This window comes from Sciurus vulgaris (genome assembly GCF_902686455.1).
Source record: "Sciurus vulgaris genome assembly, chromosome: 1".
In the NCBI taxonomy this organism is placed as follows: domain Eukaryota; kingdom Metazoa; phylum Chordata; class Mammalia; order Rodentia; family Sciuridae; genus Sciurus; species Sciurus vulgaris.
Genome location: NC_136461.1, coordinates 15,772,629 through 15,786,964, shown reverse-complemented (window position 1 = coordinate 15,786,964; position 14,336 = coordinate 15,772,629). Strand labels below are relative to the sequence as shown.

The 14,336-nt window shown below is 57.0% G+C and overlaps 2 protein-coding genes across 3 annotated transcripts in view; both read right to left on the bottom strand.

Annotated features, from left to right (window-relative positions):
- Positions 1–14,336, bottom strand: part of EPHA8 (EPH receptor A8) — a 165,114-nt gene that overhangs the window by 82,899 nt on the left and 67,879 nt on the right. The window lies entirely within an intron of this gene.
- C1QB (complement C1q B chain) lies at positions 7,147–13,851 on the bottom strand. Of its 2 annotated transcripts, none has more exons than XM_079127072.1 (3): positions 13,721–13,851; positions 8,786–8,979; positions 7,147–7,856 (listed from the first exon to the last, which is right to left on the bottom strand). In XM_079127072.1, the coding sequence occupies exons 2-3, from the start codon at positions 8,961–8,963 to the stop codon at positions 7,285–7,287; spliced, it is 750 nt and encodes a 249-aa protein (XP_078983198.1). In that variant the 5' UTR covers positions 8,964–8,979; positions 13,721–13,851; the 3' UTR covers positions 7,147–7,284. The 2 variants fall into 2 exon arrangements, with proteins under 2 accessions (XP_078983198.1, XP_078983199.1); XM_079127073.1 differs by having other exon boundaries at positions 8,786–8,974; positions 13,721–13,825.

Sequence of the window (14,336 nt, the reverse complement as noted above, 5' to 3'; positions counted from 1 at the left end):
ACTCGTGGTGGTGGGGACAAGCCAGGGCCTCACGCCTGCAGGCAAGGGCTCTGCGGCTGAGCTGCACCCCAAGCCCCCTTGGAATGTTTCCCATGGTCTCCAGATCACTCACAACACCTAATACACTGTCAGCACTCCCGAAACGGCGACACTCCATTGCTTAGAGACCAGTAAGAAGGACAGGAGTCTGCTGTTCAGTGCACAGCCACCACAGGCCCACAGCTCGGCACAGGACCCTGTTGGCTGACCCCAAGAATGCAGAACCCACGGGTACTGAGGGCTGACGGCCTCTGTCTCCAAATGAAGTGCAGTGTGGTCAATCCAAGCTGGGCGCAGGGGCACATGCCTATAATCCCAGCAGCTCGGGAGGCTGAGGCAGGAGGAACGCAAGTTCAGGATCAGCCTTAGCAACTTAGTGAGACCCTGTCTCTAAATAAAATATAAAAAAGGGCTGCAGATGAGGCTCAGGGGTTAGGTGTCCCTGGGTTCAATCCCAGTACCAAAACAAAAAAGGGAAAGAAAGAAGGAATGGATCAATCCACTGATTAACGCACCCGGACTTGGCTTCAAGCATTTGCTAACCATGCACTTCCATGCCCCGTGGGCTGGGCAAGGTCTGCTTTGGCTTCTTGATTCTCTTCCGGGCCCTGGTGGTGTGCTGTGTCGGTAGGTGAACATGTGAGGTATGCTGGGGGCTTGGCCATCGCTTCCTCCCCAGTTGGTGACCCTGTAATAACTCCTTGCCCTTTTCCAAAGGTGTCACCAGGTAGCAAGAGCCCCTGGCTCCTAACCAGTAGGCTTGGGATGGACCTGAGAATCTGTTTCTGTCACAAGCTCCCTGGGTGAGCCTAGTGCAATTGGTCTTTTTCAACCCACTCCTTCTGTGGGGCAGCCTAAGGCTCAGAGAGGGCTAGTAACTTGTCTGAGATCACACAGTAAGTTCGGTTTCAAGGCCAGCCTAGAACTGGGAAGCTCTTGTCTTCCCAACCAGCAGCTTTCCACTCTGCTGGGTCCCCTCGTTGTGAGTATTCCTCCCTGGGTGGGCTCTGAGGATTTCTTGAACAAACACCCCCTTTTCCCCTGCCTCTGGTCAACAGGGCTGTTTATCAGAATGCCTCCTGGCTACATGCAAAAATAAACTCATTGCGGCTTGCTCTGGAAGGAGGGCGTGTGTTTTGTGTGCCCTGGGCAGAGGGGGAAGGCAGGGCACCTGGGGCCTGTGGTCACAGGAGACCAGGAAGGAAAGGACACGGAGGAGAAACGGAGCGAGTCTGGCCCCAGGATCAGGGCGATGGAGTGTCCGCCTGCATCCCTGAACTCCTCACCCTGACCACCGTTGGAACGTAATCACCATGACCGCAACGACCAGGGCCAGGGAGAGGCCAGCCATGCAGCCGGCTTACGCCAGCCCCTGCACTGGCCACAGCCCGCGGACGACGGAACTCAAGTCTGCAGCGGATCACCAGGCTGAGCCACCACCAGGGTGTTGGCGACTGAAAGTGTGGCCCCAGCTCAGTCCTGTCCCATCCTCCGGCAGCTTCTTGGGAAAGCAAATTCCCAGGCCCCGCCCCAGACCTACGGATTCAGGATCTGCATTCTAGCAAGCCCCAGGTGGTGTGCATTAAAATGGGAGGGGCGTGCCATCGAGGTCCCCCAATCCCAGGGACAACCCACCGGCACAGCCACGGAGGTGCTTGTGGCACGGGGATTTGCACAAGGGATCCCATTTGACCTTCATCAGGTTTCTGGGGTGGGGATGCTTTCCACTCCTGTAAGGCAGATAAGGAAACCGCAGCCCAGAGAGGTTAAGCGATTAGCTGGAGAACACACAGCTTATTATAAATAGCAGTGGTGGGATCTGAGCCCAGTCTCTCTGACCCCAAGGTCCTTCCAGTTTCTTCCCCGCTGGACTTTCCTCCCTTGCTGCATTTCTCATCTTATGTAGCTGTCAATGGATGAGAAGTCTGTCTCCCGCTTCCTTGCCTTCACAGAGCCCCAGGACTCCCAAGGACAGAGGCTGGGTCAATTCCTGTCTTTCAAGTCCTTTGTTCCGCAGTCTGGAGGGTGTGGAGGGTCACCTGCACCGGAATCACTGGGGGTGATAGAGAGAAGGGCAGGTTCCCTGGGCAGGTCCTCTGGAAGCAGAACCTCTGGGGGGAGGCTCCAACACCAGCAAGCTTCCAGGAGATTTAGTTGCCACTAGGATCAAACCCCCGGGGTCTGGGACCACGCGGGGCAGGGACTGCAATCCTACAGTCCAGCGCCCCGATGCCCAGCCAGTCTTCCTGTCCATGTCCCAGGGCTGGACTGTGGCAGCCTCCTGGGTGGAAGGCAGCCTGGCCCGAGCGTCCGGCAGTTCTGAGCTCCTCTGCTCCGGGTTTGGAACCAGCCTGGGTCTACGGCAGGGCAAACTCCAGCCCGGGGGCCAGACCCCTGGCCCGCAGCTGGTTTGCGTGCAGCCTGCTGGCTCAGAGCACCCTCACATTTTTCAATGGGTGAAGAAAATCAAGAAGAAAATATGTAAAATAGTATGCAAAACTCAAATGTCAGTGTCCACGAGACGTGTTGGAATATAGCTATGCTTGCTTTTTTTTATTTTTTTTTTTAATTTTATTTAGTTGAAGGTGGACAATTTATTTTTATTTTTATGTGGTGTTGAGGATCAAACCCAGTGCCTCACACGTGCTAGGCCAGAGCCCACCACTGAGTCACAACCCCAGCCCCTGTTTTCTTATTTATAATTTTTTTCATGCTCGTTTATTGAGACGGTCACCTGTCAGTACCCAAGGGACTGTATTCAGGACAACCCTCCCCCATACAAAACCCACAGCCTCCCAAGTCCCTCATAGGAAATGGTGCATTTGCATAAAACTACACAAAGACTTTTCTTTGGTACTGGGGACTGAGACCAGAGGTGCTTTAACACTGAGCCACATCCCCAGCCCTTCTTATTTTTTTAAATTTTGAGACAGGGTCTTGCTAAGTTGCTCAGGGCCTCACTAAGTAGCTGAAGCTGGCCTCACACTTGTGATCCTCCTGCCTCAGCCTCCTGAGCTGCAGGGATTCCAGACTGTGCCACTGCATTTGACTCCTTCTATAGACTGCAAAACATCAGTAGATGACTCATGATACCTTTTGGATGTAAACGCTCATGCATCGTTGTTACACTGTATTGTTTAGGGGATGATACATGGAAAGAAGTCAGAGATGCATTTTTTAAAATATATTTCCCCTCCCCAGGATGCAGAACTGTGGATATAGGGCCTGGCAGGGACTCTGCACTGCTTATTGCTATCTTCATGCTATAAAAAGAGGTTTGAGTAGTTGCAACAGAGATTCTGTGGCCTGCAAAGCCCCACATATTTCCTATTTGACTCTTTACAAAGTTTGGCGACCCTGGTCTAGAGGAGTGGTCCTCGGGTGATTCCATAGTTGTCCTGATTGCAGTTTTGGTTTTTCCCTGCAGGAGTGACTCACAACCTGGAATCCTCCCACACCTGTGAGAACCGGCTGCTGTGCCCAGGATCTGCTCCAGTCAGCGGCCGGTCAGAGCCTGCGACTGAACAAGTGTGGGGCTGGGCTCTCTTTTGGAGGACAGGATATAAGGAACTCCACTCTTCAAAGCTGACCCTCAGCCCCACCCAGGAAGCCCACCCACAGAGTGGGAGGGATTGGGGGAGGGAGAAGCCACAGTCCCAACCTGACTCTCTTCCAGGCGGTCCTTGTCCTGGTACCTACTCCCCCCTGGTGGCAGGAAGCCAGAAGCTGGGCTCACGTGCAGCCTTGACAGTCTATGGCTCCACGTGGAAACACGTCAAAGACTTTGACGTTCACAATGCTTTTATCCAGGGAGTCCGCTCCTAGGGATTTTTAAATTATTATTATTTTATTTATTTTTGGAACCGGGGATTGAACCGAGGGGTGCTTAGCCACTGAGTCACACCCCCAGCCCCTTTTGTTTTATTTAGAGACAGGGTCTCACTAGGTTGCTTACAGCCTCGCTAAGTTGCTGAGGCTGGCTTTTGAACCTGCGATCCTCCTGCCTCAGCCTCCCCAGCCGCTGGGGTTACAGGCTGTGCCACCTCGCCCGACTGGATCCTATGAATTTAATCCAACAGAAGAATCAAGGCTGGGTTCACCACCTTATCTGTTTGTCAGGGTGTGAAGCAGACCCGCGGGCAGTGAGGTGGTGGCATCACAGGAAGGATCTGAAGAGGGTCTGTCTCACTCCAGAGCTGCACCCAGCTGGAGCCCCACACCCCCAGGGGGCCTCCTGCCATGAAGAACCATAGGACTGTCGGCTTCCATCCGGGTTCTCTGACTTACTAGCTGTGTGACATCGGGCAGTCACTTCGCTTCTCTGGGCCTCTGTGTTCCCACCTGGGGGGCACCATGCCTGTGAGGGTCTCGGGGTGAGCAGGAAGCTCTCCGGAGCCGGGTGCTGCAGGAGCTGATTAGCACAGGGTTTAAGCCCCTGCCAGCCTCTACCTGTGCCCTGGCCTCTTCTCTTACCTGGCTGAAAGCATGTGGGTCCCTGGAGGGAACGTTTCAGGAGCAACTGGAGTTGACAGTGGAGGAGATTTGGCACTCGAGTCCGGAGGGGGCAGATGTCTGGGTGGGTCCACCCATAGGGTTCTGAGAGCCGCCTGCATCCACGGGGCTGGGCCACTGCCCAACCCTTAACAGAGGCCCTCAGTCCTGGGGCTGAGCCCTGCCTCTCCGGTGTGACATGGGCAAGGGACAGCTCCTCTGAGCCCCAACCTCCTTGCCTGCAGATGGGCACACGGCAGGAGGGCGTGGCTCCTAAAGCTGGTCTCCCCGGCAGCGTCACACGGGGACCCAGAGGAAACGCAAATTCCAGCCATTCCTTGCTCCCTCTCTGCTGCACTGGCCCTCTGCTCCGGGCTCCTTGTGACTAGCAAAGGAGAGAAGAGTTGCCAGATGCGTGACCCTCACAGCCTGCTCCTCCCTGGCCCCCACTGACTGGACCAGGAGCACCCACGTTCCACGCTGCGCCAAACTGACTCCCTCTCCTGGGAACCAGGATCATAGATTCTGCGTCACTCCCACAGTAGGGGTTACCTTGGGGCATGGACGGCTTTGCCTGGGTCCTTGCAGTGGGATGGGCGCCCTGCAGGTGGCGCTGGAGAACTCGCCTGAGGCCTAAAGGCTGCAGGTAGGACATCAGGGGGGTGCCGAGGGGTCTGCAGAAGGAATCCCAACAGCTGTGGCTGGCAAGGAGGTGAACCGTCTGAAGGTTCAGCAAGAACTTTTTGACAAACAGATGCTGAGCACCTGTCACCCAGGGCAAACTGCTTGCCCTCTCTGAGCTTCGGATTTCTTATCTGTAAAATGGGATTAATACTATGTACCTTCTGGGGATTTTACTGAGGATTAAACGAGCCAATATACCTAAAGCAGTAGGAACATGGTAACTTGATCATGGTGTGGCTATTATTGCTATAATTATTATTTCTAGTCTCGAAGTCCAGGCAGACCGTTTGTATTGAAAGAATTGAGCAGCAAAAAGAAGGTCCAAATCCTGTAGAAAAGATTCGAGGTTTCAGGTGGAGTGTCTGAAGTTGGGACAGGTCACGAAGTCCAGGCCTTTGGAGATGGGGCAGAAGCTCCACCCAATGAATGGAGTCCCGAAAGATGCGCCAGCCAATCAGAAGACTGGACTGGTACTAGAGTCCCATGGGAAGCCAGAATGCCCTAAATCCCGCCCACCTCAGTCAGGATTGGTAGAGGGCTTGAGGGGGTGGGGCTAATGGGAGGAGCTGCCGAGAGTTGCCGGGACTTCGGTTCCCGCAGTTCAATCAGTCAGTTCCCGCAGTTAGCCAATCAGGCGCCTGTCTTCATGGGGCGTCAGTGTTATCCTGGGCTCTGGGGTCCAGCGACAGCAGGAGCTCACAGCCTAGCTGGGAGACAGGGTGGGAGCAAGGAGCACGCTCAGACCTGAATAAGTGAGAAATGGGGTTGGAAGAGGTCGGAGGAGGGAGAGAGGGCTGGCCTGGGGCAGCTTCGGGGAGGCAGGTGGCCTCCAGGTTTTAGAGGGTGGCGGAGTGGAAGGCCCCAGGTCGGGGAGCAGGGAGGGGAAGGGAGCTGCGGTGGGAAGCTGGGCTTGCGAGAAGACAGAGGGGCCCAATGGAGCGAGGCAGGCCAGGCCCAAGGGCTGGAACTAAAGGGCAATAGGGAGCCACTGAAGGTTTTTGGACAGAGAAGTGACATTGTTTCTAACTGGATAACCGTAGGCGAGCTAGGTGGGGCAGATTTTGAGAGGGCAGGCATGCAGGCAAATGGCAGGGTTCCTTTTCCAGGGTCAGTTAGGACTTGGAGGAGGACCCAGGCATCCCTCAGTGGGGTGAAGGGAGGTCACAAGTGCATAGCCCTCTTAGTCCTGCCTGGACATGCTGCCTTAAGACATCTCAGGTCATCTATGGGCAACTCTGTCCTTGAAGCCTAGCCTTGCTGTGGGATGATGGAAATCCCTTCATCCCTCTGGTCCCCAGCCTCCCTCTAAAGAAAGTGTGAAAAAATCAATCTCCAAGGAGAAGCATAGGACTAATGAGGTAGAAGGTGCTCCCATCCCTGTGGGCTGGCAGAGTCTGACCCTCCAGTCACCTCCACACAGAAACTTCTGCTTCCAGCAGTCATTCATCCATCCGTCCATCTATCCATCCACCCACCCATCCATCCACCCCTCCTCCACCCACCTACATATCCATTATCCTCCATTCATTCACCCATCCATCCATCCACCCATCCATCCACCCCTACATCCAGCCATCCACCCCTCTATGCATCCATTCATCCATCCATCCACCCATCCACCCTCTATCCATCCATCCATCCCTCCATCCATCCATCCATCCGCCCCTCCATCCATCTACATATCCATCCATTCATCCTCCCATCCACGCATCCATCCATCCACATATCCATCCATCCACCCATCCTCCATCCATCCATCCATCCATCCATCCACACATACATATGTCCACCCATTTACACATCCATTGATCCACACATCCATCCTTCCATCCGCCCATCATCCATCCATTGTTTATTCATCATTCAACTAGCATTGCTGAGCACCAGGTGTGCCAGGTACTGGGACCCAGAGTTGAACTAGCTTGCCGTCCATTGACCTTGAATAGTTTATTGATTCATTCATTCAGTTACAGAGTTTTGGCTGGGTAGGAGGTGGTGCTGGGGGTAAGGTGAATGTTGCTGGGGGGAGGCATGGGGTGCCCCCAAGCGGGTGGGGTTCAGCCCCATGGGTCACGCCTCTGCATCAGGGAAGAGCAGGAACCCTGAGAAGATGCTGTTGGCCCCCTCGATGCCCAGCAGAGAGTTCTTGTCGGTGGCCTGCAGGAAGACCATCTCTCCCTGCTCCAGCTTGAGGACCACGCTGCCTGTGGTGACCTGGAAGGTGTTGGCGTAGTCACAGAAGGTGACCACCTTCTGCATGTTCTCTCGGCCCCTGACGAGGTTCACGCACAGGTTGCCTCGGGAGCTGGCGTGGTAGGTGAAGTAGTAGAGACCCGGCACCTTGCAGGTGAACTTGCCGCTGCGAGGCTCATAGTTGTTGTTCGCGTTGGTGATGACGCTGTCGAAGCGGATGGCCTGGTCTCGTCTCAGGACACTGTTGATGGTCCTTGTGGCAGAGAAGGCTATCTTCTGTGTGGCCCTGTAGTCGCCTGATTCGCCTTTGGAACCAGGGGATCCGGGGGACCCTGGGCCACCCTTAGGGCCGACAGGGCCCTTGGGGCCAACTTTTCCTGGATTGCCAGGAATCCCTGGGTCTCCCTTCTCTCCAAACTCACCATGGTCTCCAGCCAGCCCTGGAAGCCCTGGAAAAGCAGAGACAAGAGAAATGAGAGGGCCAGAGGCCACTGAGGCCAAAAGAAGGAGCTTGGGCTGGGACCTCAGGGACTGACGGCCATTGGGAGGAGAGCAGACCCCCTGAGGACAGCACTGGCCCTGCTCTTCCCCAGCCCACACCGGTCCCTCGTCGGGCCTAAGCCTAGGGCAGAGCTAATGAATTCCTGGCACGTGTGCGGTCTGTCCTCGCCTCAGCCTTGGCAGACATCCTTAATCAATCACAGCTGACTCGCACAGCCCGATGGTGAACTCTGGAATCCTCATTCCACGCTCAAGCAGCCACCGCCGCACGGTCGGCACAGCACAAGACAAAGGCTATTTTCCAGCAGAGCAGCAGAGTACTGCGCCTGCGAGTGGGCTCTGCAGACGGACGGCTGTGCTCCTCACGGGACACGAGCCCGGGTCAGTGGTGTCACCTTGACACAGCACGTCCCATTCTCTGAGGCTCAGCTTCCTCGTCTGTCAAGTGGGGATGAGATGGGTTGGCTTAGGGTGAGCTGCCACGGGGCTGCTCCAGAATCACAGGGGTCTTGGTGCAACCCCATGAGAACTCCAGGAAAGTATCATTGTTCCTGTTTCTCAGGTGAGGAAATGGTGACTCAGGGGAAGCCGGGAACTCTGGAGGCGGAGGGAACTCAGGTCTGCGTGGCCATGTGGTGCCCTCCCTAGCCTGTCTCAGAGGGAAGAGGGCCACGGCCTCAGCATGGTGCGGCTACCCTGAGGAAGTCAGGAGTCCTTCTGGATATCAATTTTCCTGTCTGTAAAATGGGACTCTGAATTCCCTCCTGGCAGTTACGGGCTTTGTGCTTTTGCATTTTCTAAGGCAGGTGGCTGTGACTTGGGAGGCAGGAATTGGGGCCTTGGCCAATGACACCAGTGTGTCCCAAGCATGCAGTACCTTTCTCGCCCTTCACCCCCAGGGTCCCAGGTTGGCCATCAGAGCCAGGTATCCCTGGGATGCCTGGGATGCCAGGGATGGCTGGGTGCCCAGTGCAGCTCTGGGCCCAGGAAACAGGGAGCAGACCCAGGAGCAGCAGCGGGAGCAGCACCAAGACATCGGCCCACAGGGACTTCATCACTGTCTCAGCTGCCCTGGGGGAGAGAAGATGCGGGAGGTCACTACCAGTGGCCTCTTCCTTCACTCATTAGTCCATCTGTGTATTCTCTATCCATGCACCCAGCCACATCCCCTCCTTCCCCTCCCTCCATCCATCCACAAAGCCATCCAGTTATCCATCATCCATCCATCCACACATCCTTCCATCCATCCATCCGTCCATCCATCCATCCACTCATCCATCCATCATCCATCCATCCACACATCCTTCCATCCATCCATCCATCCATCCATCCATCCACACATCCTTCCATCCATCCATCCGTCCATCCATCCATCCACTCATCCATCCATCATCCATCCATCCACACATCCTTCCATCCATCCATCCGTCCATCCACTCATCCATTCATCCATCCACTCACCCACCCATCCATCATCCATCCATCCATCCATCCATCCATCCATCCATCCATCATCCATTCATCTATCCACACATCCTTCCATCCCTCCATCATTCATTCATCCATCTATCCATCTACTCATCCATCCATCCATTCATCATCCATCCATCCATCCATCCATCATCCATTCATCTATCCACACATCCTTCCATCCCTCCATCATTCATTCATCCATCTATCCATCTACTCATCCATCCATCCATTCATCATCCATCCATTCTTCAGCTATCCATCCATCCACCCATCTATCCACCCATCCACTCATCCATCCATCCATCCATCCATCCATCCATCCATTCATCCATCCATTCTTCAGCTATCCATCCATCCACCCATCTATCCACCCATCCACTCATCCATCCATCCATCCATCCATCCATCCATTCATCCATCCATTCTTCAGCTATCCATCCATCCACCCATCTATCCACCCATCCACTCATCCATCCATCTTCCATCCATCCATCATTCATCCATCCATCCCTCCATCCACCCATCATATATCCATCCATCCATCCACTCATCCACTCATCCATCCACTCACCCACCTGTCCCTCATCCATCCACCCATCCTCATGTTCAGTGATGGGATGCTCGTTGTCCCCTTTCCCCACATCCTGTGCTAGGTTTGGAGGTGGAGTGATGGACAAGAAAATATGGTCCCTGTTGCCAAGGTCCTGTACCCTGAGGGGGAAGTGGGATAAACGGTCATCACGAGTTGAACGTGAAGTCCAGACCGTGATGGCGCTCTGGAGGGAGGGCAGGGGTGCCTGGGGCAGCTGCTGGGCTGGGGCTGCGGCTGGCTGGTGTTGCGAGGGAAGTCCTCCCTCCGGGATGGTCTTTTCCACAGAGGAAAGGCGACATTTAGGCTGAGGCCTGGGGGTTCCGAAAGGCTGGGGCAAGAGTGTCCAGGAGGAAGAGATGTGGGGAAAGGCCCTGAGAGGGGTTGAGGACCAGCAGGGAGGCTGGTGTGGCCAGAGGCGCGTGGGGACCAAGGAGGCAGGAGGGAGCCTGTGGAGGGGGAGCTGACGTGAGTGCCGAAGGTACCCAGATGGTCTCCTGGGTACACAGCAGGTGCTGCTTAGGCGCTGTGTCACTCAGCATCCTCACGCGCATCGGTGCGTGCTGGAAATTAATTCCTATACCAAAGAGGACATCGATGTTCAGAGAGGCCAAGTCAGTCGCTCAGGGTCACACAGTACGGGCCAGCACACAGGCCAGGCCTGCTGCCGACACCCTGGGGCTCCTCGGGCAGCAGCGGCTCTGGCGAGAGGGCGGGTGGCCCTTTACTGACCCAGGGAGCAGGAGGAGGCTGTGGCTGTCCTGAGCATCATCAAGGCCAGCAGCCCCTGGCCTTGCTCTCAGGACAGAGGGGCCTGGGTCTGCCAGGTCCCACCCTGAGGGCACATTGCCATCCCGTCCGGCTGGTCCGCTGGAGCGAGCACGGTGGCCGGTCACACAGTCACAGTGGGGGCAGCTGCCTATCTAGTTCCCATCGCTTTCCTCCTCCCGACGGAAACTCTGCCCAGGACGCAGTGTCCCCCACCCCGGCCCTGACAACCCTGGAGCTGCTTCACCTCTGGTTGACCTGCTCTGCAGGTTTCTTATCAGCGGGATCCTACGATACCTGGCCTCCCGCTCATCATTCGAGGCTCATCCGCATTGCAGCACGTATCAGGACTTCCTTCCCTTTTACTGGCAGAATACTATTCCGCGGTGTGGATGGACCTTGTTGGCTTATCCCCTCGTCACTGGTGGGTACTCAGGAAGTTGCCAGCTCTTGGCTATTATGAGCAGCACTGCCACGGCCATCCGCACTACGCTCTGAGCCCCTGCCTTTCAGTCTTCTTTTTGGTACCGGGAATTGAACCCCGTCTGGGGTGTGTAACCACTGAGCCTCTCCAAACCCTTTTTCATATTTTATTTAGAGACAGGGTCTCACTGAATTGCTCGGGGCCTCCCTCCCTACATTGCCAAGGCTGGCTTTGAACTCGTGATTCTGGGGTCCACTTTTTGAGGAATCTTCAGCCTATTCCTAAATCTCAGTGGCGGCTCTGGGAAGGGCTGGGCACTGTTTCCACGATGGGCAGCTCGTGCCCCAGCAAGGCTGTCCTTCCGCCTTTCCCCGGGTCTGACTTCTCCCCACCCCTGGGCCCTCGAGGGAAAGCCTTCTCTTCCAGGAAGCCCTCCCTCATGACCCTCAGCCCTGAGCTGTTCTTGCTCTGAAAATGGAGAGTGGAGCGGCCCTGCCCACTCCGGGGTGGCCACAGGACCACAGCTGGCAAGACTCCAGGAGCTCCCAGCCGCCTCTGAACTGGCTGCCACCGCCTGCATCTGACCCTCTGGCACCCAGGAAGCATCAGGAAACTGAGTCTCACGAATGAGACGCAGGGGACCCAAGACTCCCTGGGAGACAGGGACCGGGTGCAGCCAAGCCACCGCGCTGGGCCTGGTGCTGGCTGTGCCAACCCCGAGCTTGGCACGTGGAAGGCTGCCTGGGGTGTTAGAGTCCTGCTGGTATGTGGCTCTCAGAGCCACCAGGAGAGCCAGCCCCTGTGGCCCAGTCTAGCCCTGGTCACTCATTGCTCGGACCCCTGTGCCAGTCACCAAGGACAGGAGGCTACAAAGCCCGGGCCGGGGCCTGGCCGAGAGGGCTTAGGCTCTGTTGTCCTCCGAGAGGGGCTGGCTCAGGGCAGAGCCTGCTGTCTTTGAGAAAGCCTCAGTTCTCACTCTTGGAAGTTTTACAAAATGCCAATTCAACAACTTATAAAGTCGGGCACTTAGCAGGGACCGGGCTCTAAGCCAAATGACTTACGTGTCATTATCACGTTTAGTTTAATTCTCATGACAGCCCCCTGAAGAAGCACTTTTGCGCTCTCATTTACAGATGAGGAACTGGGAACCAGAGAGGGCAAGCACCTGATAAAGGTCACACAGCTTCCACATGGCTGGGATTCAAACCTACATCCACTGGAACTTAAGAGGCCACTTCAGAAATACGTTCTGGGTCCGGACAGCCTGATTGAAGGACATGCTGAGAGTGGCGCTGGGCGTGTGTGGCCTTGATCAGCAGGACCTTTGTTGGAAGGCAGCAGTCACTGAGTGCCGAGGGCCTGCTGTGCTGTGTGGAGGAGAACACAGCCAGGTGCCCACGGCCTCTGCCGCTGTTCGCGAGGGGCCTCCGGAAATCCCTTCTTTCCCAGTTTGCCCTCCTATGAAATGGGAAGGTGCTGATCTCTGGATTCCGGGTGAACAAGTCGCGGCTTACAACGGAGCGCGTGGAGCCCTTGCTAAGTGTCCATGATTTTGTCACCGTCACCACCGTCCACAAACACCCGAGTTGGGGAAGGAGGGAAGTTGCCTGGTGACGTGAAAATGGACACAGGCCCCCGGGAGAGGGCCCGGGCGGGGCTGTCCCAGGCAGAGGCAGCTCGGGCGGGGAGTGGGCAGGGTCCTGGTGGGACCTGGGCTTCCTGGAGGGGCCCTGGCAGCAAGAGCTCTGTTCTAGCCCATGTTCAGGGCCAGTCTCCGGTTTGCAGGAGGACTTGAAACTCGCCTGGCTCCTGGACCTCCTGCTCTCGCTGGCTGGTCATCCCTGACCCTTCCTCTCCGCCCCAAGAGTTCCTTCCCCCCACTGGGAGCCAGGCAACCTGATCTCCAACTCTTCTGCTGTGTGACCTTGGGCAGGTGCTTTAACCTCTCTGAACCTCCTTGGCAAGGCTGATTTCTGGATTAAACGCAATAGCAACTAGCAGAGAAGAGACCCCTAGGACAGCCCCACGACCCTCTCCCCCTGTGACAAATATTATCCAGGTCACTCAGTGAGGCACATCCGATCCCAGTCCACCTGCCGATCAGGCGATTTCCTTGAGAAAGTCCGGCTGAGCTTTCTCACCAGATGGCAGGAAAATGAGAGCAGCAAGGCGTTAGGGAGGACATGTGGCACTGGAGGGGACCTGGCCCTCGTCCTGCCTCTGCCTCTGCCTCTCGTCCACCCTGTGCTAGTGGCCAAGGTGGCCCCTGGGCCGGGTCTCCTGGGCGTGCTGGGCCCTGCGAGGCTCTGCTCTCCCCAGGGAGTCTCGGCTGAGGGAGGTCAACGGCTCACCCGAGGTGACCAGCACTAAGAGGCTCTCTCCACGACCCTCAGGACTTCATGCTGGAGACTCCTGCTGGAGGCTGCCGCAGCCTCCCCGGCTCACCCGGAAAGCCCCAGAGAGCCCTGGGGCCAGCGCTGGGCCCCGCCACACACTGTCAGACACCCCACGGCCCCTCGGCCACACCGCCCCACCCCCAGGTGCTGAGTCGGGCTCACCTGGGGACCTGCGTCCTGCGAAGCCGCCAGCGGGCAGCAGTGGGGCCAGGAGCTGCAGCCTGCTGCGCTCCACCAAAGCAGAAGTTCCATTTCCTGGGGGGCGGGAAGGGCGTCCCCTGCGTCCCCCCGCGTCCCCCCCAGGGGCCCAGCAGGCGGTCCCTGCCCCCGCCACCCCACTGCCCCGTCCTGCTGCCTTCAGGCAGTTTCAGGTCCCATTTCTGCCTCAGGGTGGGGTTGGGCTTCCCGTAAACGCGGTGGCCCGTGGCCAGTGGGTTTCGCTGACTCAGCGGCCGGGCAGCGCAGGCTGTGGGCAGTGTCCAGAGCCCAGGCCTCTGAGCTCAGGGGCTTCCGTGGGACCCGGTGTCCCCCAGGTGCCCGAGAGCTGGGCGCGGTGGAGGCCCCGGATGTGCCCGGCTCTGCCACCCCAGCTCCGTGCTCTCGGCCGAGCGTCCCAGGGAGCCCCGGTCCTCTCCGCCCTGGATGGGACGTGACACCTGCCTGCGGGCCTCTCAGTCCCCAGGAGCATGGATGGGATGACGGAGGAGAAAGGGTCGCGGCCTGGAAAGCTGAGTGCATGTGCACATCCTGAGTGCCACCGTGCGTCCCGCGTCCCCTC

Bases quoted from the DNA above. Each gene is read 5' to 3' on its own strand.
- C1QB (XM_079127072.1), bottom strand. From the start codon at position 8,963: ATGAAGTCCCTGTGGGCCGATGTCTTGGTGCTGCTCCCGCTGCTGCTC. The intron at 7,857-8,785 runs GTACTGCATGCT...CTGCTTTTCCAG, and splicing joins GGGGGTGAAGGGCGAGAAAG to GGCTTCCAGGGCTGGCTGGA.